Below are 26,681 nucleotides of genomic sequence, written 5' to 3'. Positions count from 1 at the left end.
GACCTCGGTGGTTGGCATTTCCCCTCCACCGCTCTTTATAGGGGGCAACTGTCAAGTTGGAAAAAAAAAAAAAAAAAGCAGAAATACCGCATGCCCAAGCTGCCATCGCCCACGGCACTCGGGCTGGGCATCGGCTCCTGGTGCTGTCAGAAGCGACACGGTTGGAGGGGTGAAAAGCAGACGCCTCCATTTCCTCCCGCCCCCAGACCCGCTCCCACCACTTCCACTATGCCCTCATCAAAATAAGGTGGTTTTCTCCAAGGGACTACCCAGAGGAAGGGCCGACTCGCAGCAGGTCGTAAGCAGGGGTTTGGAGGTGCCCGAAGCACAGGGGACAGCAGAGCCCCGCAGTCACAGCATCCTCTTGGGATGCATCCCGCACCACACCTGCTGTACAACCTGCAGCTCCCATTTCCGAGCAGCTGCTTAGAGCCCCCTGAGCAGGGCACAGAGACACCTCCCAGGGCTGGAGCCACCCCGGCGCTTCCACCCAGCCTGGGCAGTGATTTCAGCAAGAAAACCCACCACAAGCCTGGAGAAATCCGTCCAAAGGTTAAAATTTGCAAGGTTTAGTAACCAGCACACCTTAATTCTGCACTTAGAGCTGGAAGTATTTCAGACGCTGCATTTCGCTACTTGGCGACTAAGCTGGAGGATCCCCACACCAGACTTCTGTTCATTCCCCATGAGGGTATTTAGATGGCCACAATCGAGCAGGATCTTAAGCTTCCCTTTGTTAGAGCTGAGCAGACTGAACACCCTGGGCATCACGTAAGACATATCATTGAAGACTCCTCTCCTTCTCTGGCTCACCAGTGGCCTTCATCCATCCTCCCTCACCAGCATCCTTCATCCTCTCTGACTCGCGTGCAGCCCCATGGCAGAGACACAACAGCTCCTTCCCATCCCCGGACCTTTCGGGCAGTGGGCTGGCCTACAGCCTCCCCAGCAGCTCCCCATCCGCTGCGATCCTCCAGCCCTTCTCACACCTCTGACTCCCCAGTACAGCATCCCCGGCACCGCCAGCAGCCAGACCCAAGCCCAGCACCCTCCTTCACCAAAGGCTCCACGTTTCACTGCTCACCAGCAAGAAATAAAATATTTTTCTTCCTTTAGCATGCTCTGATTTGGCTATCATCTCTATCCAGCAACATGGAGGAAGCTCTCTGAAGAGGGTCTCCATGAGGAAAGGGAGGTTGTCTTTCCCAGCACTTTTCTAACAGGGCTTTTTGTGAGTCAGAGACAATTAATTTTAATTTGGTTCCTCCAATAAATGCTGCAGTTCAGGGAATATTTTCTATTTAGACCCCCGAGCCAACCACGGGCTCATCCAGGGTATAAATTTGTGATGGCCAAAGCACTCACACTTCTCCTCTTTGCTGACTTCACAGAAAAAAGCTGAGATGTGGTGCGTGTTATTTTGGTGTACGGAAATGGTAAAAAGGAGGGGAAAGCAAATAAATTGGGAAATAGAAGTGATATAAGAAGTTAAAAACGAGAAAGGAGAAGGCTACTGCACAGTTAAGAACAAGATGGAGGGATTCATTGACTATATGAGGAACAGAGCCCTGCCATAAACAACAGCCTGGATCTGACACAGGACAGCAATAATTAAGCTGTTGCTTGTAACACGGGGAAGGCAGAAGAATGTGAAAACATTTTTGCTCTGTTTTTGAAAAGAAATAGGATACACTGTTAAGGAGTGTAGGTATATCTGTGCATTATGCTCTGTTTTCCCTAAAGCATGTATGTTACTGCAATAACGAAATACTTCCTACTCCAACTGCAAGGGGGTAGGATGTGAAACAGCAGCTCTTCAAAGCAAACACGTTAAAAGTCAGCAGGGCTGGACAGCCCACATAGAAGAGCTCTAAAGGCATTGGCCAAGACGCGCTGCCCCAGGGGCTGTCCAGAAGCGGTACCCCAGGGCCGAGGCACAGCAGAGCTATTAACATCACATCCACCGACGACTGCGGAAACGGGGTTCACCGGTCACGCTGAAGATTTTCAGCAACAGCACAAATGCTGTTGATGAAAGGGAACTTTCTGATGTGTAAAACGCCTGAGGTTCTCCCAGGAATGCCAGGTCATTCTGCCAAACCCCACAAAACCCACATGAAGAGGACTGAAAGCCAGCAGGCGGAGAGATGGGGGAAAATTATGAGAACTGAGGAATCACTGGGCAGCACAGCTGCTTCAAACAGAGCCCACCACCACCCGACCCCTGCCCCGTACAGTCTTGTCTTTGCTAATGAGAGGGAAAAATTATGAAGTCATTTTTTAAAGGCTACCCTGACACAAACACCAGTGCTGAGGGGCTGGGCTTAGAGAAGGGCAGAGTTTGTGAGTGACACAGGAATTGATTAATTATAATTACAGGAAGAGGTGAGTTATGCAGTGCACAATGAATTCCTTGGCGAGATGGACTCCTATGGACATGCACTGTAACGGTGCCAAACGCAAGGTCGCGCTTCCAGGAACCAGGAATGTAGGTCACACTTCAGGGACTGTTTCCAAGAACATGGGGAGACCGAAAGGATCCAGGAGTCCCGGTCACAGCTGTGTGACCCAAGACCCAGGGTGATGCTACAGCACGGGAGCTGGCATCACTCCGGTGGGCATGAGGAAATGGGCACAGCGAGAGGGATTACTCCAGTATTCGGCAGCAGGTGGGATACCACTCGCATCTCTTTCTTGACTTACAGGTAAACAGAAAAGCAGAGGGAGTTGAAAGAAGAACTGCACAGACAAAAGGAAATCTGGATTTGACAGCCCCCCAAACTCATTTAATTTCTTTCATCTGCAAGAGGATTTGGGAGTGATTTAGTTGCAGCCTACAAGTGTGAGTATGAGGAAGAGAGGTCAAAATGACATTCAAAAATTACTGCTTCTCATTGCTGCTTTGCCCTCACCACCACCATCCCAAATCCCTTTGCAGCCCTCTGAACATGGCTCACATCTTTATGGCCACCATGGTATCTGATCTAGATTTAAATAAAGTTGATAACAATATCTCCACACTTGCTTCTGACAATGGGGCAGCGATTATGCCTGTAGGTTTTGAGGACTATATGCATCAAAGCAAGGCAAGGCTGGCTGATTACACAAAGGAGCCTTTCCTCGTGGTGAATGAAGACTCCTCCTCTTTCCAGCTCGTGCATGGACAACTGGCAAGACGCACGGCTTCTCTGCCGAGCTTTACCTATGTAAGACCTAACATGACTTGTTCAGCGTCTTGGTACATCTTTCTACTGCAACGAGGCTCAGGAAGACTGACTAGGTTGGATCCCACCTCTAACTTGGAACATTGGAAAGGAGAAAAGGCCTCCAAGCCTCCAGTAGCACCAGCAGCTCTCTCTTACCCAGGTGCCAGGTAGATCAGCAGATCATGCAGAGACAGAAGAACGGAAGAGTTTGACCCCACTGAGGCTGTCAGGTGTCAGGCTCATGGCCAACAAGTTTGTGGTTAACAGGTCACCTACCAGCCCATCTGCTGGAGACAGCATCTCTGCTAAGCCCATGTAGACATCTTTCCAGTGCATGGTAGATCCTGTCCTCTGTGCACGTGGTGTGCTGCATTTTAATTCATCTCCTAAAGAGAGAGAAGGAAGAAAGTTAATGTACTGGGCCTTTAGTTAAGTGCAAGAAAGAGAGCCCTGCAACACTTCTACTGCAGCACAGACAAGATGTTCCTGGTGAAACACCACCCCATTACTGCCTCCTGTCACCCTTTCCAACCCCAAAGGCAACGATGCACCGCGCTCTGCTAGCTGTCATCTTCCCCCCTGCTCCTGCAATCCCTCCCAACCATGGCAAAGAAAAGGAGGTGCACACATCCACGACGCGATCACAAGAGGCTGTGGGGCCAAGGCACCCTCCCCCTGACCTGCTGCAGGCATATCTGCCTTCTCACAACTTCCGTCTGTGGGACAGATCAAGTCTCGCTCACGTGTTTGTGGCAAGGAGGTAATCTTGGGTTAGCCTCCATCGAAGATAAAACTGCAAGAGATTACAGCTGCAGCACCTTGCAGCGGGGTCGATGGGAATCATAGAACAGCCCTGGAAGGAACAGGCTGGAAGGAATCTCAAAAGATCATCTGGTCCAACCTGAGAAAAGTGAGGGCAGAGCCCAAGCTCCTACTCCTTGCGTTAGGCATGGATTGTCCTTGACAGCTCTACTGTCCGCTGGTGATGGTCACAAACCCACTCCCAAGTGCTAACCTTGTACCAGCCGGGAAAGCCTCCGGTACTGTCACCTTGCTGCCACACAGCCAACGTGAAGAAAAGGTCCACGTGCCCTTGTGGCAATGCAGGAAAATACAGAGGGGACCTCAGCCCCAACATCTGAGGACATTGTGAAACTGTGGATTGCGTGCCTGGCTGCAACTTTTTCACAACACGGCTCTGTGCATCTCACCTCTCCTCCACAGCTCAGGGAGCAAACCTAAACCTTGGGCTGGCAGAAACTGTGCTGGGGGGGGAGGAAGATTTTATCCCACTCAATTCATATGCATCTGTCTGGGACACCATGAAAATAAAAGCAACTTGCCCAGAAGGTTTACTTCTCAGATCTGCCCCAACCACGAGCAATCGAAGAGGTGCCCGGCCAGAGATTCCCTCCTCCCCTGCAGTGCCAGCCCTGGCGTCCAGAGGGACCCTGGGGCAGGCACTCCCCTCTCCCAATGCACAGAGAAGGGTTCATCCCACAGACTCTTTGCCTCTTGGTTAGAAGCAACACAAATGCACAAAAATAATCCAGGAAGAAGAAACAAAACCTGCCAATGCTACAAAGAACACCTGCCAAGGAGGCCTTTGCTTTCATCCCAGACAGCACGTTCCTGTACCTATGCCACACGCTCGTGCAGTTCCCAGCGCTACCCCAAAATAGCCGATTCTTTGCTTATTTGGTCAACGTTTGACGCTTAGCATTCAGTAGTGGCTGCGCCCATCACAGCTCCCCACCTCCACCCTGGCAGGAGCAAAAGCTGCTGTGATCTCAGCAGAGGTTCCACCTAGCACCCCCTGCTTGGTGCACTCAGCATGGCCACCTCCACCCATGCTTAATTCCCGGCAATTCCCCCAAAACGGCTCAGTAAAGCCATGCCCGGCTGCTGGGGCTCCCCGAGAGCCAAGGGAGTGGTGAGGCCGGCTCCAGCCTTGCCACTCGGTCCTTCCTACGCTGGAGAGAAGCCACCAATGGCTCCAAACAGGTGAAAGCAAACACAACGAGGAACCACTGACCTGCCAAATGCAAGCTCTTTCCTTTACCCCAAAGAGGCTCATGGGCTCCTGCCTCTTGTGTCCCGCTGCCACAGCCTGTTATTATGGTCTTCACCAAAAGTTTTACATCCACAGTGCGTGCACAAGGAATGCCCGAGAAACGCTCTGCCGCGGTGCCGAGGACTGAATGAGCGGGGAATCTGCACATCAGCACCTTAGTCATGACTTGTGGCAAGAGGAAAGCAGTGACTAAGAGCACAGCGTGACTCATAAGCACCCTTTACAACACCCCACTCACAAAAATACACCTCCCTGCACGTCAGCTTGTTTTAGAGCACAGCTCGGTCCTTGGAGGGGACCGCGCTCCTCACCGCATGCTTGGGGTGAGCCAGGCGCTGGCCCAGCCATCCCTTCCCGATGCCTCTCATATCCCAGCACAGAACAGGCAGGGAATTTAAGGACAAAATATGACAAAGATATTACCATAACTTTCAAACCACAAAACACAGTCTTTGTGGTTTTTTTTTTTCCTGGTGTGCTACGGACCACACATGAATCTACACCTCCTCTCCCAAGGCAGTGCTTATGGAAGCATCTTTCATGGGAGAGGACTCGGTTTGTCCACCACAACCGAGCAGAAACTTCTCAACCTCTTCTACTGTTTATTCCCCAAACTCTCCCTTCCTTTCCACCCACGCTGAGCAAAATGACAAGGCAGGGACAGTTCTGGAGGACGTAATCAGACTTTCCAAGGAGCTCTGTTAAGCATCGCAAGAACACTAGAAAAAACACGTGTTGAGGTCAAGGTTTTTAATCAATGCTTTGCAATGGTTTATGAGGGTGTTGAGCAACTTTGCGGAAAAAAAAAAAAAGTCCCTTCATCATCTTCCTCCAGCTGGACTCCCAGTAGCAGAGCTGCTAAACCAAGAGCTGCTTTGGCAAAACCGCAAGGTGTAAGGTATTCGGAGCAGGTGGGAGGGACGGCGCACTCACTGTGCGGTGAACTGCTCGCAGTCACGTTTCACAACACACCCGGAGCAAACGCTGCGAGCAGTCATGCCCCGGCAGCCTTCGGGGATACCCTCGTCACCGAGGCCGGCTGCTGCTCTGCGCATTTCCAAGCAGAGCAACATGCTGCAAAAGATGCGGGTTCCCCTGCCTTCCCCTCAGTTGTCAATAACACTTTCAAGAGAGCACAACCACCACACAGGGAAGAGAGAAGGGTTTTGATGGACCAGTTGAGACAAAACAGCAGGGAGGATAACAAGAGACCTTCCAACACCAGACTGTCACAAACCTCCTCTGCAGCTCTGCAGGCAGCGCAACATGGTGCTCACACATCTGTTCAGCCCCTATGTGAAGCATCTAGAGATATTGCTCCTAGGAGGCAGGAACAGAGGGGACACCACAGCAGTTGTGAGGAACAACCTCAGGCAACAACTGAGTATCACCCTTGGACAAGGCATTAACTACCTCTCTTCAGAGAGCCTATCGCGTATGGAAAAGTGCGGCCAGACCGATTGCCATTCCTGCTCTGCAGAGTCTTAGCAAGAGCTGAGCAAAGCAAGCAGAAGGGCTTTATCCCACCACATCTCGCTCACACATCGGACCTCAGCCCTACAAAATCAAGCTATGGGACTTCAAGCCCTGGATGTTCTCTAAGATGAAATTGGTTTCCCTTCTCCAGTAACTTTACACCTTAAAAGCAGCCTCCAAACACCGTGCAAACCATACAGTCACCATTTAAGAGGCAGAGAAGCCAATGTTGGGAAAAGTTAAGCAATTTTTCTGCTGTCCCACAGCAACTTGTGGCACAGCTAGGAGCAGAAGGCAAGTCTCCAGCTCTCCAGGCACGTTCCTTACCTTCCATGCCATCCTCCTGCCACCTGCAGTATCAGCAGAGTCAGAAAGGACCGGACGTCTTGCAAGAAGATAGCTAGATCTCACCCCTAGAGTCCCCATCGCCTCACACCGCTCTGGTCCATACACGTAGCTGACCAACCAAGATAAACATCTACCATCGCACATCCCAAGAAACACCTTCCTCTCTCTCTCTCTCCCAAGCAGGACAGCCGCCCGCCATCAGCAGGGTGCATCTGCAGACCGCCCCGATGGAGGTGGCAAGAGGAACTGACAGAGACCGAGAGGGGAACCAGGAACCTGGGAACTACAACCGCACTGATCAGGGCACAGGAAGGCGGCCAGCTCACAAACAGCTCCAGGATGAGGCAGGCAGAAAGCAAGGCTTGCTCTCGTTAATGTTGCATCATGTCGGTAATGTTACGGCACTCTCAGCCACAGTGGTGACAACATTTAAACCCTCTGGTTTTAAGAATCCCATGTCCTGAGGGAAACCAATTTGCCTTGAGGTTTTGCCCTGTTTTCGACAAATGGCCAACAATTAGCAAAGTCATGGGCATGGGGCAAAGTTGAACCTACCCCCTCAGAAGGCCTGACTGCCCAAAAGGCACCTGATAATCTTCTAAGACGAAAAAATAATGATTAAAGTGAGTGAGAAAAGGCATAGCCCACCAAAGCTCAGTTTGGAAAGTATCTTAAGAGTGTTTGTGAAATTGTCCCAGCACCTTGCATGGATGCAAGATCTTTGGAGAATTTCCATCTGAGATTGCTTACTTAGAAGCCTTCTTTCATCTCTGTCACAGTTAAAAAGGTGGACAGATAAATTACAATGTTCCTGTTAACTAACATCAAACAGGTAAACATTCATCCCTTGGTGAAAAGCAGGAATTTGCTGATCATTGTTTTTAGACTTTCACTTGTTGTCCTGCTTTGAGGCACAAGGTTTGCAAAAATCCCAAAGTTTTCAAAGAATATGAAAAAAACCAACACCAACAAAAAAGAATATATTTTCCTGCTGGGCTGTGAAGCCCGAGGCCACAGGGAGACCTCAGGGTGTCACAGCTCTATGACAGGGGCTTTCCACTCAGCTGGGACAGACTGTGGTTCCCCCACTTGCCTTCACCACCCTGGGACCTTTCCCTTTCACGGCTTTTCTCCTGCTCAGTATCAGAGCAAAGGAGAACACCTCAACTCCTTCATGCCCAGGACGACGCTGCCCCAGGAGCAGAAGGTCCCTCTGCACACAGCAGCCAAGTCGAGGAGATGACTGGGGCCATTAGCAATTCCCACATGGTTGGGACAGGGCACGTGAGAAGCTGAACTGGGGGCACATGAAAAGCTGAATTGGGGATCACACGGCCTTTTCTGCAAGGAGAAGCACTTTTCTTGTATTAAGGTCCACGAGTCCTATCTTCAACATCCAAAGGACTTCTCTGATCTCTTTCTGTAGTGGTGGAGCCCAGGACAATGACCATTAGATGGGAACAGAGGGAAAGAGCTCAAAGATCAAGTCCAAAGTTGGTGTTCCCAAATAAAGTAGTGACGGGAATTAGACCACCCCCTCCCAGGACACTGGCCACCTCCGATCCAACCAGCAGGGCAAATCCTGGCCCACCCACCCCAGACGGCTCCATCGTGATGCCCTGGGGAGGCACCACCCCAGCCAGCACCCTGCCCTGCTCTAATCCACTCCTTCCAAGAGAGGAAACCCAGGCAGCCATGCAATAAGCTGAGATTTCCCCTTCCATGATAGCAAATCCCAGCAGCATCTCCTCGAGACACCCGTGGGCAGGAAAGGACATGGCTGAAAGTCCTCTACCTTCCCAGCGGGGACCCTGCAGCAGGGAAGCAAGGGACTGCTCCACCAGCACCGGAGAAAGCTCCCGGGTACCTTCACGGCAGGGTAACGCCCTTTCCTGCCCCAATTGTTCTGAGGCTGCTGGCTGAGCATCCCGGGCAGGAAACGGGAGAGGAAAAACAAGCCCCTTCGCCCACGGGATCAGCTCGTGAACACGCTACCCAGGTTTGCTGGCAATTGCAATGGGTGGAGGGACACGGACTGCCTCGCAGAGATGATAACTCACGGGTTAGTGTGAGGAGGTGGCTCAGCACTTGGCTCGCTGCTGCGGTAGGGCTTAGGGCACCGGGGAGAAAAGGGCATGAAGCCTGATGAGGGTAAAGAAAAAAGGAGCTAGGGCTGATGCTGCAAAAGAAGGAAAACCACTTAATTGGCAATTAAAGCAAATGGATTCTAACCAGAGCTTTTTTCAAGGCAAGACCCTCATACAAGCACCCCAGCAAGGTCATCATCTCCCCTGAGCGACACCTCAGCTTTCTGCCTCCTCCATTTCATCTTCAAAATGGGCAGTGGGCAACAGGCAGCATGGGAGCTTTGGGAGATGCATCCCCATTGCAGCGGAGGAGCAGCTGTGCCACGCGGTGGAGCAAGCACACGGTTGGTACCTGCTCCTCCAATAAAAGTGTCTGTTTTTCTTAGATTACAGAAGAAATCTTGGTTTTTAACTATCCTTAACATACAAGATTTTACTGCCTCCTCTACACCCCATACAGGAGCCAAAGATAGAAACTCAGAGCCGAGAGAGGGAGCAGCTGGAGGAAGTCTTTGTAGAAATCGGCAAAACGAGGGGAGGAACCTGCAATTTTTAAGATTCAAACTTCAGCCTTCGTGTGTTTACTACTCAAGTAAGTGCTCTGCAAAGAGCAGGGAGATGAAGGTGATAAGATGTTCTTTCAAACCACACAAAGGCAGCGTATCAAAAGATCCAGGAGGCAACTGGTTTGACAAACATCCTTTCAGGGTGCTCGCAAAGGAGCGCGTACCATCCAAACACCCTCGCACCACACGACTTCCTTATAGGGCCTCGGGTTCCTGTCCCGCCAAGCAAGGACAAAAGTTGCTCTTACCCCAAGGAGTAAGAGCACACCGAGCCATGGCAGAGGCCATGAGTGACCTTCGCTCCTTGGACTGCAAAACCTCACCTCCAGGGAGTCTCCACTCCCCGAACCAACAGAGGAACAGGCAGCAGAGAAGCAACATGGAGAATCTTTTCCAAAACCCAGCTGGCAAAACCCAGACCAAGCCCTTACTGAATCCTGGCCATGGAAGAACTGACCAAAACCAACCACCCATGAGGCCACAGAGGGCAAACACAAGAGAAATATACTTAAGTGTCAGCACCCACATCTCTGCAAATCCACCCGTACACCTACTCACCCACCCAAGCCATGTCGGCTTGCCAAGATCATCACCACTACTGCTGCCAGGTAGTGGTGCAGGCTTGAGAGCAAGGGATAGGACTGGAAAATTTGTCCTTAGGTCTGATTTCTTGAGAAGTCAGTCGTAGCAGTGCCTGAGCACCCTGCGGGACTGGCCCCTTTTCTTGTCTATAAAGCAAGGAGCGAAATTACTTGGAACAGGACAGATTACAAACGTGAACCACAGCAAGGTCCCCATGATGCTATCTGCTGTACTTACACATAGCAAAAAACAACCAACAGGCAAACAAAAACAGCAAAAAAGATATTATCCACTCTGTTATCTTCCTCCTTTTCTTGGAGTGTGGAGGGAGGAAAGGAAGAGGACACCAGAAACTAAGCATCTTCTTCCAGGACATAAAGGAGAATCTGAAACAAAAAGCTGTAATTTAATGCTGTCTGCGCAAGCCCAGCTCAATCACTTTGTACCATCTAGTTTGACAGTGGGCACAGGAGAGGCGTAAAGGCACGTGGACATCTCATTCATGCTCTACTCCAAGGTGGGACATGAAGACCTTAGTGATGGGTCTCTGAGCAAGGCACATCCAGAGCAGGATTTAGGGGGTAAACAAATCACACAGGCTGTTGGGAAGGGGCAGCAGGACAGGATCACCCAGCACAGGGCTGGAAAGACAGGCTAAGGGGTGAACAAATGCAACTGGGGCCAATGCTGTGAATATTTGCTGCCATCAGGGTACCAATGAATGAACTAGAGCAGAAACAGCTCCAAGGAGCAGTGTAGACTCAGGGGTTTGGTGGTGAGGATCCACAATACAAGTGTGCAGGAAGCAACACATGCCAAGAAGTCGTCGTCCAGACAGAAAGGCACTGAGTGGCACGTTTGTGATAAAGACATCGAGACCAAGGTGGTTTTTCAGAAGACCAAAACCACCAAAAGGTCAGTTGGGCATGGGTCTGAACAAGCAACACAGGAAAGTATTTGGCCTCCTGGACACACAGGGTGTCTGGGGGCTTCAGCAATCACACTGATATGCAAAACTACAGCCAGGAACGAGCCGCCCTGCTCATCACTGGCAAACTCCACATTCGAGGTATCCAGCTACAGGGATGCATCTCTGCTGGGAGGGATGGGACTGCCCGCTGGGAGATCCCACCAGCAACTGATGCAACCTATTTCTTGAACTGCTCTGGAAGGAAGATCTTCACAGCGATTAGCCCCCTACTCTGGGATAGCTGGAGCAGCACACACAGGAAGTCTTAACGTAATAGATGAGCAACAAGCCATTATATGAACCGGTAACCTTAAAGTTGCTGTGGGATTTGCACATAACACAGGATTCTGAGCTAACTGCAATATTTGGAAGTAAAACGGGAAAGAGAGGTTTAGACAGTAATTTCATCTTAAAGTGGAAGATAAAACTCATGGCACAAGAAGAAAACCTGCTTCTGGAATAATAACAGCATCTGTGCCTACAGGATAACCATGCTAAAGGGGCATTACTTCACTACAGGAATGGCGCAGGTCATCCCTACATGCTAGCAGCACGAAATGAAGATCGGATTTATTAGCGGTAAATGCTGTCTTGGGAAGAAGAGAGGTACCAGCCTGGCAGCTCCCTTGAGAAAAAGATCTTCAGTGCACAGCAGCACTACAGGACTTGAGTCCTCCTCGAGCAGCAGGGCAATGTTGTTGTCTTGCTGAACTGCAAAGCCTCATTTACACCAGAAAACGTGAGAACTGGAAGCTTACTAAGACGCAGAGATCGCTCCTTGTTCTCACTGTGTCTGAGAACCGGGCTGAATGAGAGACTCCCACCACAGAGCAGGGGAAGCACCTAACGTGCAAAAGCAGTTTCGGAGTCTTTTTAATATCAGACAGCACCTACAGAAGGTAACACAAAAGGGGCAACCCAGGTTTTATGCCCAGGTTTGGCCGCTTGCTCCCCTCTGGGTGCCGGCCGGGCAGTCCCACAGCGGGCACAGCAGGTCTGGTGGGTCTGGGGGCCGGTGGGGTTCTTTGCAGCAGTGCAGGAAGAGGGGCTCAGCCCAGCCCAAGAAATCGAAACATGAGATGTGATTCATCTCACCAAACTGCCGACAGCTAAATTCAGACACCTCTTTGTGAACTACTTACCTGGGGCTGCTCAGCTTGTGCTGAGGGGTGTCTAAGGTGGTCACTCGTGTCCTGCCAGGACATGCCTGTCCCTCTCTACTAAATGCAAGGCAATTAGCTCCAGTGCAGTCACCCAGCTCGTGGCTATGCAGAGCTGGACTGGATGAGCCCAGCCATGGACTTAGATCATGAGACACTTCTTTGCGGAAAAAAGTCCAAATTAATTCACAATACACATTCACGAAAGAAAATGGCTCTGTGGGAAGGCACAGTGGTGGCCATCATATAGTCCACAGTCAAGGCACAGAGAGCATCCCTAAGCAGCAGACTGTAAGACAGTTTGAAAGTTAAGTCTCACCTAACAACTGCACGTCTTTATGGTCGCTTCTGCTGCTGCTCCATTTGTCAGGCTGCTGACCACGGACACAGCATACCAGCATGCAGCAGAAGGAAATGTCTGTGGTCAGAGGGGAAAGGTCTCCAGCTTAGAAAAGAGCTTAAAAACATACTGCAACCAAAGGATGAAGCATCATCCAAGCTGAGGGTGAGAAAAACACATCCAGGAGAGGCAGAAATAAAGGAAACTGCTCTGCCATCTTCCTGTAATAAGCAACCTCTGGTCATCAATTTTGTGTCTAGTACTTTGCCTGCAACAGCAAACCCACCAAGAAAGCATCTAAGGTGTCATACAACAGCTAAAACCTGGAGATACGGAGCACTGTGCGCCCCAGGGCCGTGCTGCTGGGCAAAGCTGCAGGCAGGGGAGCCAAGGCGGGGTAGAAATTAAAAAGCCAGGCAGGGATTCTCCCTAACACAGGGCAGGATTGACTTTTTATTGCTCAGCATGACTTTCCAAGCCTGGCACCAGAGGCCACACTGCTGCTTTGCTCTCAGGGAAGGGCGAACGCACTGAAGCGGGGAATGCAGCGAGCTGTAAGGCCGTGCCGCAAGGCAGGAGCAAGACCTGGGGCAGGGTGAGAAAGGGAGAGGGGAACAGAAGAACCACAAACCTCTGCACACACACGTGACATCAGAGCCGGCAGCGCTCAGCATCACGTAGCCCCGAGCAACACCACCAAAAAAAAAGAAATACGATGCCCCGTGCATAGAAAGCGGGACTGCTGCAGTCACGGGAAGCAGGTTACCCCGGGTGCGGGTCTGCACGGACGCCGCAGCTCTGCCGTGCAAGCAACACCTCTCTGCAGAGCCACAGGAGGAGGAGAGGCTTCCGGAGCGGCTGGGGATAAATATTTTGAACCTCCGGTGAAGTACGGCAACTGGGTTTTGGGCTGTAGATCCCACAGTACCGACACTTTTCAGTAGTAGTCACAAGTGGTTTATCGCCCCAGCTCCCTCCGGTACAGCTTTGCTCTGTTCAGCCGGCACTAAGTACCCCCAGCTCAGGGGACCAGAAGAGAAAGCCAACTGGAAGCTGAGAAATGCCTAAGACATGTCAGCTCCACACAAACACCTTCATGTTGCTGCAAATGGAAATTATTTAATGGGATTTCCCAAATTGCATCCCCAAGATTACCTGCATTAGCAGCCAGAGCTTAAGGCTAACGCTTATGTGATGAAGATGCTGTGAACGCCAAAAAAAATAAAACCAAGAGGTGCAAACACACACCAACTCCGAATTGCAACCACTTTTTGTTTTGGAGACTCAGAGATAGAAGCTCCACACAAAGAAAGAAAAAAATTAAAAGTATCAGAAGCAGGGTCCTAATACTGCACACCTTCGCAATCTCTTGCTCTGGGATCTGCTATCCTTGAGCTGATAAAGTCTCAGACACATTTTACATCATCAGGAGCGAGACTCACACCACTCACTGGCAGCCAGCTAGAAGCAAGCCCGCACGTCCTCCAGGCATCGGGTACCGGCTGTCAAGGATGCAGCTTTGCCATGGGGCCAGCACGTGGGGTGGGCTTAGGACCAGCCCCGATGATAACAGAGATGCTGCTTTAGGGTCAAGTTTTCAGAAGGGCGTGCACCGAAAGCAGCAAATTAAATCACAGTAGGAGCAAAAACAGGGCTGCAAGAAACTTAGCGGAAAGAACAAAATAATCAGAGAAACTGTTTCAAGGCAAGCAAATTCCTCAGTGAATTGGACTGGATTTCAGCAAAATGCACCTGCTCGGAGGGTGTGCAAGGCAAGGAGTGGAGAGAGGGGGGGGTCTCGAGGACTCAGAACGAAACCTTTCAACTCATCATTTCGAAACAGTGTTTGCACTCATCTGACCGTGATTCAAAAAGTAAAAATCAAGCCAGAAAAAAATGAAACTCCTAATTTCTGATCAAATGAGACATTTTCCTCCATGCACCAGTGTGTAGGTTCACTTGCAATGGGCAAGCCCCCACCAAGCAAGCCAGCTCTCCCTGGGACCAGCATCGCACCAGTTTTCAATGACACCAGCTAGGAAAACCGGTACCCAGGCTGGTACCTGCCACCAAGGTACCACCACACAGCTTCTGTGCTGGTTCGCCCACCTCCAGCATCCCTGAGGCAGCTGTAAACCCAAGCACTGACTGTGCTCCTGCGCCTCAAGAGCTCACCGGCCATTGCCACTCAGTTCTTCACCCCCTTATGGAAATGCTTGTGGCTTCCTCGGAGCTGGGACAAGGCATTAACCCCATGGCACGGGCAGGCGAAACGTCTTGCCCAGGTCAGAGCGGTGAACTTGGGGCATCCCGACTGAGCGTGCTCGGAGGAGAAGAGCCAGGTGCTCAGCTCACACCCTGACAATTTTTTTTATGAACGGAAAAGCTTTTCAATCATTTCCCAGCTGGTTTCCCTGCTGGGAAGAGCCAACCAAGAGAGCCGGGCTCCCCCGAGCCCCACCACTGACTCGCCAGATGGTTGAGAGCAGGAAGGAGCTCAGCTCAGCGCCAGTGCCACTGGAGTATTGTTTATCTGCTGGTTCCTGTTTTTAGTTTTGTCTCTGTTTTCTTTCTTTGTTTTAAAATTGTGTTGCAATGGCGATACCTGGCCTGAATGACATGGGGATTGCTTTGAAGTAAGAACCAGCCCAACGCTTCATGCCGTTGAATTTTCTTATCTAATAAAAAAAACAGAGGCCCCAACCCCAAGGCAAACCATGATCAGATTAACCCCCACACCCTTTGTTTTTAAGCTGAATTGGAGCAGAGATTAACAGCACTCGGGAGCCCCTGGTATGAAGGCACACCCCATGCATGTCCGATCCTCCCAAATCTGGGGCTGTCAGCAGGGATACACTTCCTGGGATGAAGCAGGGCTGCCACGGGCTCTCCATACTGGAAGACCAGTTCAAGTGGCGATGGGATTTGTCACCAGCATCTATTTGGGGGTAGGGAGCCGATCAGCAAACTGTCATCCAAGTGCGTCCTCACTGCAAAAAGGTAACTACAGGGGCGTCGCTGGAGCTGACGCAGGATCTGCTGCTGATGGCCACCTAAATCCTCCTGCGGTCCCACTTGCCAGGGTTTCCTCTGAGTCTCAAGCGCGAGGCGGATGTGAATGGGCTTCATCAGGAGGATGATGTTAGCAAAGACCTCTTGGTGATGCCCCTCAGGGGCTCATCACCAGGGTCCTTCTCCTCTCACCAAGACAAAGGGACAAACAGTGGTTCAAAGAGGTGGCCCGTGGGCAGCTTGGGGATTTGATGCTCCTTGGTTTTGGGTCCCAGCAGACCAGAAAAAGCCCTTTAGCCCCTGGAGACAGCAGCATCCCTGAAGGACATGGGGACACTGATGAACAGGCTCCTCCTCGCTTCCTCTGCATTCCCATCACAGCGCTGACACCCTTGAGCAGGGCCAGCCACATCCCCCTCCCGGAGGAGGGCTTGGAGCCCATTTTGGGCAGGCCCGGCGTGGGGCTGAGGCTGACCGCACCCTGCGACAGCTCTCAGCTACTGAAAGAACAAGCCCTCGCAGCCCCAAGCCACAAGCACAGATGGGAGAGAGTTACACTCCAGCTGCAGCTCACAAACACGTCCTGCCGCTTGCCAAGGAGGGGCCGGACTACGACAAGCTGTATTTTTAGCAAACTGGGACTGAGCCCCAAAAACCCATGGTGGCCCAGTCACACTCCTCTCCATGCGGTCCCTGCCTGGCTCTGAAGACTCTGACCTTGGTTTCAAGCCTGCGGGTCCCCCACTTCCATCTGTACCCTCACAGTACGGGTGCCAGCCTCAAACTTCTCCCTTCCCATCATTTTTTCCTCCATTCCCACCTCCATGCCCGGTGGTCCCCATAGTCCTGCTCACCACAGCCACCTCCCGGAGCAGCTTCAAATAGAGGCGATGTGGCAGAGCCCTGCCAGGGGCACAGCTCTGGGCAGAGCCCCTCCAGTGGGACATTGGACACATCCCACTTTATTAGAGAGCCGCAGAAAGATAAAACAGTCCCAACGCTTGCATGGCTTTCAGAGTTTAAAAAATTTACAGTTTCCAGGCTGTGCTTGAAAAACCACGTGTTACCACCCTAAGGCTGAAACACTTGATTCCCAAAGCCCAGATTAGCCCCAGCTCCCTCCAGTAGCCACAGTCTTTGGGAATTATTCACCCCCCGTTCCCTCAGCACCAGACTTGGACATTATTTAATGCCCTTATCCTCAAATCACTCCTCTGAGGAAGAAAAACACACTACTATCTATGCAGTGATGGGGAACTGAGGCTGATGGGGAAAGGCAAAGTGACTTTGCCCAGGCCACCCAGGAAGACTGTGGCAGGACAACGGCCACACCAACATCTTGACAGCACCTTAAACCCAGAGCATTTCACCCTCAGAGCTGCTGTAAAACCCGCTCACCGTTTTTATTCTGTGCTTTGCTTGGCTTTTCCACCCTTTCTATTTTATCTGCAATACTCACTGCTCAGGTCACACCTGAATTTAGCTGGTCACTCGGGGACTGTTTCTTATTTCTGAGAAGTGCCTAGATAGTCCTTTTTGAAAATAATTAAAAAAAAAAAAGAAAGAAACGGCACAGGTTCAGCAAAGCAAGGCCACTCTGCTCTGCCAGCCCGTGGCTTTGGGAGGCTCAGAGCAGACTTGCGGGCTTCCCACCCCAGCACACCCAGCTTGGCAGCAACCCTTCTCTCCTACCTCCAGGGATACCTCGAGTTGTTTCTTTGCTTTTAACTTCAAAATGTTAACTCAAAATAACTGCGAGGTCATTTTGACAGACAGAGTTCCAGCTTGTGTCTCACATCTGCCAGCTCTCAGCTCGCCCCCGGGAGGGATCAAAAGACCCAGCGAACTGATCGGGTCACCTCCCTGGGCAGCCCACCTCCCTTTGGGAATATGCTCCACTCTCCAAATTAACCGGGGAGGTGTAAAGATCTGTCTAATTAGCTAGCCTGACCCCTCTGCCTTTAGGAAAAGGCCAATTAGCAGCCAATTTGCCTCTAGCAGCCGCGGGTCCTTGGTAGATAAACAATTGCTACTTTTCTGGGAGGGCAACTCTCCAGGGCGGTAAGTGTGAATTGCTTCTGGTCACAGCTTTCTGACGTTTTGCAGCTATTTCTGCTCTCCTCCCCCAGCTCTTTGCCTACAAAACTCCTTCCAGTAACTGCGGCAGTTCTGTCTCTACACACTGTGATCCTTTTTGCGAGCACAAGCGGCGCCAGCCCCAAATCACCACAGGGTTTTGCTCTTTGGATCAGCCAAGGCACAACCCATCCCCGTCTGAAATGAGTTAGCAGGCAGCGTAACGAGATTAGACAGTACCTGTAGCACCCATGGTTGGTTTTGCCTGCAGCCGCCCTCTGATCCCCCAGAGCTGCAGGGGCGCAGCGGCTCCAGGAGCAGGTGGATGCACCAGGAGCAGGCGGATGCACCATCAAAGCCAGCCCTTTCCTCCAGGCAGCGATGCCTGACCGCACAGGCAGCCTGTTGGGGTCTGTCTATTGAAGCTGGCACCAACCCTGGCTTTTAAAAACTGCCGAACACAATCCTCCCTTCAGAGCCTTTAAATAGTTGTCTCCCGTTGGACACGACACAATAAAAGGTAACACGGACAGTCACTTTAGGAAGCCTGTGCTAAAAGCACTGACCTCCTGTCCACGAGCACAGGATTTGCAGCGCTTCACCCCACTGCTGCCAGCCAGTGACAGGGGATGCAATGACCAGGAAGGGAGGACCAGACCCTCTCACGTCCAGTGACACCAGCCGATGGGGCAGACCCTGCACTGGGCATGGTCTGGAGCAGCCACAGGTCTGCACTGAGCCTCCATCGCCGCAGGCTGTGCCCAGGAGAGGAGCAGGATCACCTTCCCGGGATGACACTTCACAACATGCAGCACCCCTTTCATACCAGCCACTGCAAATCTACCCGGGTCACATGCTCAACAGAATGCAGGCAAAGGGACTTTGAGTCTTCTCCTCTATGTCTGCTTTATAGGGAAAGTCATGGCAACCTCGAGGAATAGGTGACCAAAGCAGAGCCACCAGTACATCTGCAAGACTGGAGGAGGAGGAGAAGGCAGCAAGACACATCTATCAGTCTTTTGCATCACCTCATCCAATCATGGGCAAGTCATTAATTTTAGTTTTAGATGTTTATACCAACAAACAAAGTGCCCTATACACAAGGAGCTTAAATACTGCCTGGTTTAGTGCTGCAACTCTTTCTCTGGAGACACTCTCCTCCCCTCGTCCCCAACACAGGCTGTGACCCCCACTTTGGTCTCTCCATGTCTGAGTTGCCCATCTGCAAATGGCATGACAGCAACAGCAGCACATCAACATCACTAGCATCCATCAGCATCCACAGCGTGCCCCAACGCCCTGGCACTGGGTTCCCAGGTTGCAACAGAAGACAAGACCCCCAACACTTGCCCGCTGCCCAGACTGCTCAGACCTCAAGCCGAGAAAAAGACAGTGTTGTCTAGTGGTTACAAAGGGAACCGAGAGTCCGCAATAGAAACCAAGAGCTCCGGTGCCATGGCATGGTGAGTGACCTCTCTGTGCCTCAGTTTCCTCCTCCAAAAGCAGAGGCAGGGGCTCCTGCTGCAGCGTGCTCCGTAAGCCACTGGCTGCAAAGCAGTGGCAGAATAAGGTGAAAGCATAATTTTCTTTCATCCTGTTATTTTTATTTCCTAATGCAGCCTTCATAATCCCATTTATAACCCTGGCAGGTAAGGCTGGCAGAGCAGGACATGTCAAAAACCATATTTATAATACATAAAAACATACTAATATTTCACAGAGGTTATTTCTAACCCACAAGAACCACTTGCCTTAACTGAGATATCCTGCCACAGGCACCTCAAGAGCAGAGTACCCGGACACCCATCCTCAAACTTTTCGAGCAGGTAAAACAATGACATTCAATCAGAACTGCTCAGGCAGCAGCAAACTGCAGAAATAAAGCTACGCATGAGAAAAACACGTGTTCTCGTGGTAGTGCACACACGGGAGCCATGGATTCGACCGCTAGTACCAGAACTGCCTTGGAGCTCTATTTTTTTAAACCCCAAATTCCTAAGAAACAAAATACAGAAGTGCCTTGCCCAGACTATCACAGCAGCAGCAGCAACCACTCAGCTCAGTAAATCTAATTAATGAGCCAGGAAAAGTGTCATTCGTTTGCTAACTACTTCGCTCAGGGTTGCCAAATAGACAGATAAAGGATTTAGCTGGGGCCTATTCCAGCCAAAGGAGCTGGGAACCTGGCAGAGATCGCAGAAGATTAGAGAAGGCTGAAAAGAAAGAGAGAGGGGGAAAAAAAAATCAAAATAGATTAGCACTTTCAAAATGCAAGCATGTAAATCAGCTTACATTTTATATAATGCCACCCTTGTGAGCGTCTGGCCACGGGTCTGACTACAGCACCGCACAGCAGCGCACGAGGAGTCTCGGCTGAGCTGTGTTTTATTTGGGCTCAGGAATCTCACGCTACCAACTCCCTCACAAAAACAGCAGTTTTGTTTTTACCAGCTTTGTAAATTCTCACAGGAAGCCAATTAGGGGAAACCTGGGAACAGAGGAAGATTCATAATTGCAATTAAGGCTTCAAAGTACTTATCCCAAGTGCGGCTGTTAAAATTGGAGCTGGGCAAGAAAAAAAAAAAACAACCTTTGAAACATCGAGCTTTCAGATACCCCCCAGGCTGGAAGAGCTTCTCACTCCCATAACAGCTCATCACCTGGCAGACAAGGAGCTCACCCCAAAGGGGACCCAAGCAGGACCGGCTCCAGGCTGCCACCTCCCCTGCGGGCACCTTCACCAGGGGTGCTCGGATGCTGGCAGGAGGCAGGCACACAGGGTGTGCGCATTTACCTCCTGCTTTTGGTTTTGGGAAAAAAAGTTCAGTTCTGTATAAGTGAAACTTTTCTGTTCCCCGCTGAAAATGTTGGTGTCAAACAAAGCCTTTGCTTCACCTCTTTGATGTTTTCAACTCCTAGGACCACTCCTAAACCATTGCAGCATCCTTGGCAAGGACAGAATGGCTTTGCAGATTAGGCTGCCTGCTGGGATACAAGAGATTTTGGTTTAAATCTACTGTCAAAGTGATCCAACATTTGTCACTTAATGCTACAAGACGACGATCCTTCATACCATCACAAATGAAGACTCAGAAGGTTCAGCAGTTTCAGCAGTAATTTGGATGCTAAGAAACAGTGTATGAACAGTCTAAATAACTGTGTTTGCATCATGGCAGAGCTGCTCTGCCTGTTTGCAATCTAATGTGCACCACAGCAGCTCAATAGCCCGACAGAAACACTGCTGTGGCCACACGAGAGCTGGGAAATCTGGCCCTGCAGACGCACTCACATGGACTTCACTATCACGATGGGATGGAGGTGGCTTTTCTGGTTTTGCTTTGACTTTCAAAGACAAAAGCTCCAGTTCAAGCTGAGGAGATGCTCCCTGTGCTGGAGTTTACCCCCACGCTCTCAGACAGAAAGCTGCAGCCGTTTGTCATGGCTTGAAATTCACAACCCAACCAAGTGACAGAAGCTGAACCACAGCTTCTCACAGTAGCAACCCCGAGACAGGCAAAACCTGAAAATATGATACCCAAATCAAACATGCTTTAGCCCATAGCCTGGGCTTGGCTATGTCAGCATGGAGTGGAACAGCCCTACTTGTAGAAGTTCAGTCCTCTAGCAGCAGCTGATCTAGATCAGGGCCTTTTGCATGTTGGAAGATGTTAATGATACACACGGGACTGGCCAGACACTTCTAACCAGGGCTACAAACTTCTTACATCTGGGGTGTGGGGGTGTGTATATATATATATATATATATATATATATATTCCATAATCATATCTAGTCCTTCTCTTGCAGGAAGCTCAAGTAGGGGAAGCACAATTTACAGGAATAACACATCTGCACTAGGACATCTTGCAGCCCAGCACTGTCAGTTGTGGATTGCCCCCCTTCGCATCCCTCATCGACAGAAATGGTGGTGGCAGCCTGGGCTATGGCCCCAAACATGCCGACTCGCTGGTCCAACATGCCCCTGGTAGGAAAAAGGGTTGAAAAGAGCTGAGAGAAGAAAAAGTAACTTACCCGAGGTGTCAGGGCAAGCCCCTGGTGGATCTGGGAAGAGACCACGGAGGTCCTGCACCAGCTGTAGTGCTGGAGTCACAACCGCTCCGCTCTGCCTGTTCTCACTGCCAACACTCACAGACACTTCCCTCGTGACAGCACCTCCTCTCTAGACAACACTCCCAACAACAGCTTTTCTTCCAGCCCCTCCCAACCTCACCTTCTCTCTAAATGGACTGAGAACATCGCGCTCCACAGACAGCAGAGCTGGGGTAAAAGATGCAAAGGCTGCTCTCCCGGGTGGGGATGCACGCTCTTCCTTCCACCTGATGCACCAAAGCACCTGGAGCTGCAGCCGCAGCAATGCCTGCACCCAGCACAGTCTGGAAGAGGAAAGATCTGCTATGGCTGTACGTGGGACCCAGGAGCCCACAGAGGCAGTGACCTACCCTCAGTCATCTTCATCCATAGCGTGCCCTTAACCGCATCTGCTTTCCCCGACGTGTCCACACCTACTTTCCCCCCATGGCCTCACACAGCCCATCAGCTGCCTTATGCCACGGCTGAGTCGTTCTCAAGGATTTTTCGGGTGAGGCTCAGGGTCTACTGCAGGATCTGCTGTGTGACCTTGGAAAGTCATTTGTGTATCTGGAAATGTATTTGCTCTAGGTATTTTTGCATGAGCTACTTTCCCTGTGGTGTTTTTGCCCTACAGCTGAGCACGTAGGACTCGGTAATCAAATGAGGTCAAAGAAAATTCCAGCCAAAACCTCCCCAGCAGCAACCGCTGCGAACAGCCAATGGCACCCGAACGAGCACAGCCTGGGCTTGGACGATGGCTCTCCCTCTCTGGCACCATGAGACAAACCATCACAGAAAGTGGGAATAATCCTGTGGGATTAAGCAACCTGCCACGAGCAGGGCTGACATCTGAGACAATACATGGGCAAGCAGGGACACAGACTGCTAGTTCCCAAGGGCAGAAGAACTGGAGAAGGCAACTCTCCGGAGCAAAGACTGCAGAGCCTGCAGCCCACCCGTCCTCCGCCTCTCGTTACGCACCAAATAGACTTCCCGTCTGAAGAGGAAGCCACAAGCCATGTGGCTGAATCCATCCGCACAAAAACATACCCCCCCCCACTGGCCAAGGCCGAGGACTCCACCACGGGCTTGCCCATCAAGATGGTTTCCAAGAGCAACCTGCACTTCTGCATTTTCAACAGAGATCTTCTTACTTCACCTTCCCGCGCACTGGTGCCAAAAGGAGAAGTGCTCTGGAGCCGGGGGGAAGTTGTGCCACCATTTCCTATTCTGGATGATGATTTCACTCTCCTGCCACATCCGAGAGCCACACGTGGCACCCACCACGCTGCACAAATGAGCTGTGAGGCTGTTAACATGCAAAGGGCTCTGGTTTGGGCCAAGTGGTTCCAGGAAACTCAACAGTCGTGTTCAAGAAAATACAAAAATAAAGACCACACACAAATGATCCAGTCAGAAATAACCGTGCTGTCCCTTGGTGCTTGCGAGGCTGCAAGATACCAAAGCAGGGCGCACAGCTCAGCGATGGCGAGGCTGGGGAAGGAAAGACACGTGGAAGCAGCAGCCCAGGTCCGAGCAATGACTTTCTGCACTCCCCTAAACAATGATACACATGGCTAGGTTGGGTTCAAGCAATCCTGGGGTCCTCTCTTCTTGTTTGAACGGGGTCAGTTCCCTTGGCTCATTCCCACAGCCATGCAGCACTGTCTTGTGATGGGGGAAGAGCAGATCCAGAGCAGCCAAGAGGTCCGCTCCTCCCCACACATTCATGGGGCTGGACTCTTCCCACCTTGATGCTAAAGGAACAGCTACATACCAACCAACTACTGACACACATCTGAAGGAAAGACTCTTTCCACCATATATCACCAGGGTTTCCCCCCATTTGCTCAGCGCGGGCATGGGGGCCAGGACTTGCACCCCCCTAAGCAGCTTGGGTCTGTCTTCCAGTCTGGACAGCAGATTCAAGCATCGCTCCATATGTAGAAGGCTTTCCTTACAGCCACAATAGCTTGGGTTTCTGCTGACACCAAGGGAAATGTCATGCCCATTTAGAGGGCAAAATCTCCTGCCTCCCTTTCCCAAGGGAGTTTGATAAGCCCCATTACCAGAAGCTTTCTACAGCACAGCTAAAGAGTGGATCAGGTCTTAACATATTCCCTGCTTAAAACTTACTGCCGTAGCCTTATCACCAGAGAGGCACCTCTAGATATTTTTAGAGGTAATATCTGCTAGCCCAGGAATTACAGTGCATTAATTAGCAGAGAGACACATACTGACAGTCACAAGGTCAAAACACAACATCCATAATTTACACCTCGTTGGGAGTTACTGAGAAAACAGGACATACAAGAGCTATCACAAGATCTACCCTCTTTTAGGGCTCTGAGCACAGAGGCTCACATCTTCCCAAAACAAACAGGGAAAATTTACTTTCTCAGAGGGACCAAATCCTCATGTACAGCAAAACTCAGTGGGGGCTCTACGGGCATGTAGAGCCAGTCCCTAGAAGGAAACTCATGGGTTTGCAAGGCCATTGTCCAGCAGTCTGATGGCTTGGGGAAAAAAAAAAAATAAGGGGTGGTCAATATTTGCTCTTCTGGGATAAACTACTAGGAAAACTTGTCTCCATTTTGGTATCAGTGGCCATTCATGCTCCTCAACAGACACGCGCAGCCTCAGCCTTTCAGATGGCAGAGGTACCTTGACTCTGAGAGATGGAGCTGCCTTTTTTAATGGCTAGTTAAGACTAGAGAAAGTTTTAAGTTGATTGGTCATACAGATGGGCAGATTCACTTTCCCGAGCCACCTAGATCATTCCTCAAGGAGTTCATAACCTGACCCCACCCTAACCAGCCTCTCTTCTCCCAGAGCTTCCTCCACTGGGTAAAAGTTACGGGCAAGGAAGCGTCAGAGTAAGTCAGGCTGCGACAGGACTTCCCGCACTTCCCACTGCGTGCACAGAGAGCATCAGGAGCAATAACCAGCTGCAACCTCAGAGCAATGGACCAAGAGAAGGTATCACTCAGGTTTCACCACTGCTGAGCAGGACAACCCTGCTAGATGAGTGGATTAAACAAGATAAATCAGTTCCCCTCCAAAAAATCCCCAAAGCGCAGCTGCTCAGAGAGGGAGAGAGAACCACTGTGGGACGCAAGACTGAGAGCAAATCAATACTCACCACCATCTAAAGAAGAAAACTGTGCCCTTGTTTGCCTACAAAATGCTTGATCATGACAAGGATTCAGATGAAATTAAGCCATCCAGAGCTGGTTGATGGCTAGGTCAGGTGCACTGTGCTTAGGTCCAGGAGGGGCTTATTCATATGCACGATGACTGTTCAGTTAGACTTGCTGCCAGAGTGGTTTACACCTTCTTCTCTGAACACCCTGGACCACCAGCAGCCCTGCTGACATCCCCACAAAGGCTCTTACCAGCACACCAAAGTGCATAGCAAAATGAAGAAAGCCTCTAACACCCTGAATACCTTTGTGAGCCTGCTGCACAGCCAGCAACATATGAAGGCAAAGAAGACCAGCCAAAACTCTTGGTATCTTGTTTCTTACAACAATGTAATTAAGGCTGGCAACTTCAGGATTATCATCCAGAGCCAAAAAAAAAAAAGATGGATTCCAAGGCATGAAGCAAGATAACTGAGCAAAAAAATCATCTGGTGACTTTGGAGAATCCAAATCAACTATTTGCTCTGCTGTAAAGCTCCATGGTGACACTGGGTCCATCCCACGGGTAGGATTAATTGCCTCCAACTTTACCTATGCAAAAATGAGGTGAATCTCTAAGCAAATCGACATCTACAGACAGAGAGAGCACCTGGTGTGGAGGTCAGCTCATCCCACCCACTTGAACCCCTCTTCAGCAGGAGCCCACAAACTAAGTTAGAGGCCTAAATTTTTAGGCAGACATCCTTAAGCAAGACAACTCCCATCCTTATTCTCCTAAGCTGTTTCCCACATGCAAAGCGGGAATAACCACACTTCCTTCCTTAACCAGTTGCACAACCAAATGTTTCAAAGCCTGTAAGAAGCTTAGATTGCGCAATAATGGGAACGTGGAAATTGCAATAGACTCACTTAGTTTAGCTTTCATTTCTTTCACCCCCAAATTTGATTCATAACAAACAAAAGCAGAAGCCAACATCTTTGCAAGTGACTTCATCTGCTCGAGATCCCCAGGACTCCTTGCTAGACTTCCACTTTTGGACAGCCAGGTGTAAGCTCTGAGGAAGAGTGCCAGAGGCCGGAACGAGCAGCTCTCAACAAACCGCCAATCCAAGAAAGCTTTACAAGCGCGCCACTTTAAAGTCTCTGCTGTAAAAACAGAGTTATTTCCACCTTGGAAGACGGAGTGTGCGCTTTAAAACTGCCTAAGGTCAATTTTATGGGGCTATTTCACAGATGAACTACATTAGAGTACTGACAATCCAGAAAAGAGACAAATAAGAGCAAATAAATGCATCATTACTTTGTTATTTGGAGCACATGAGGGCTAGCAACAGGTAGTCACAGACACCAACAGCCCAGCATGCGTGGGACAAGGCAAAGAGAGGTCTCGCTTCCACACCAAAACTGCATTAGCTCTTCAGCCAGAGACATGAGGAGCTACTGACTTCAAAATTCCCATCAACAGTGGCAGGACCAGTCATGGACCCTCGCCTGTGGTTATTGAAGAAATCAACTGAACTGTGCCTATAACCAAGCACCCATCACTCCC

The 26,681-nt window shown here is 50.5% G+C and overlaps 1 protein-coding gene across 1 annotated transcript in view; it reads right to left on the bottom strand.

Moving 5' to 3' along the window:
* PIK3R5 (phosphoinositide-3-kinase regulatory subunit 5) overlaps positions 1-26,681 on the bottom strand; it is a 62,947-nt gene that overhangs the window by 24,571 nt on the left and 11,695 nt on the right. Inside the window, exon 2 of the mRNA XM_076353841.1 lies at positions 3,483-3,592. Within this exon, the coding sequence (XP_076209956.1) occupies positions 3,483-3,579 (97 nt within the window). The 5' untranslated portion in view covers positions 3,580-3,592. The remainder of the gene's footprint in view (positions 1-3,482; positions 3,593-26,681) is intronic.

The sequence above is a fragment of the Aptenodytes patagonicus genome, chromosome 16 (genome assembly GCF_965638725.1).
Source record: "Aptenodytes patagonicus chromosome 16, bAptPat1.pri.cur, whole genome shotgun sequence".
NCBI lineage: Eukaryota > Metazoa > Chordata > Aves > Sphenisciformes > Spheniscidae > Aptenodytes > Aptenodytes patagonicus.
The sequence above is the reverse complement of the archived record's forward strand: the minus strand, read 5'-3'. Positions and strand labels throughout refer to the sequence as shown.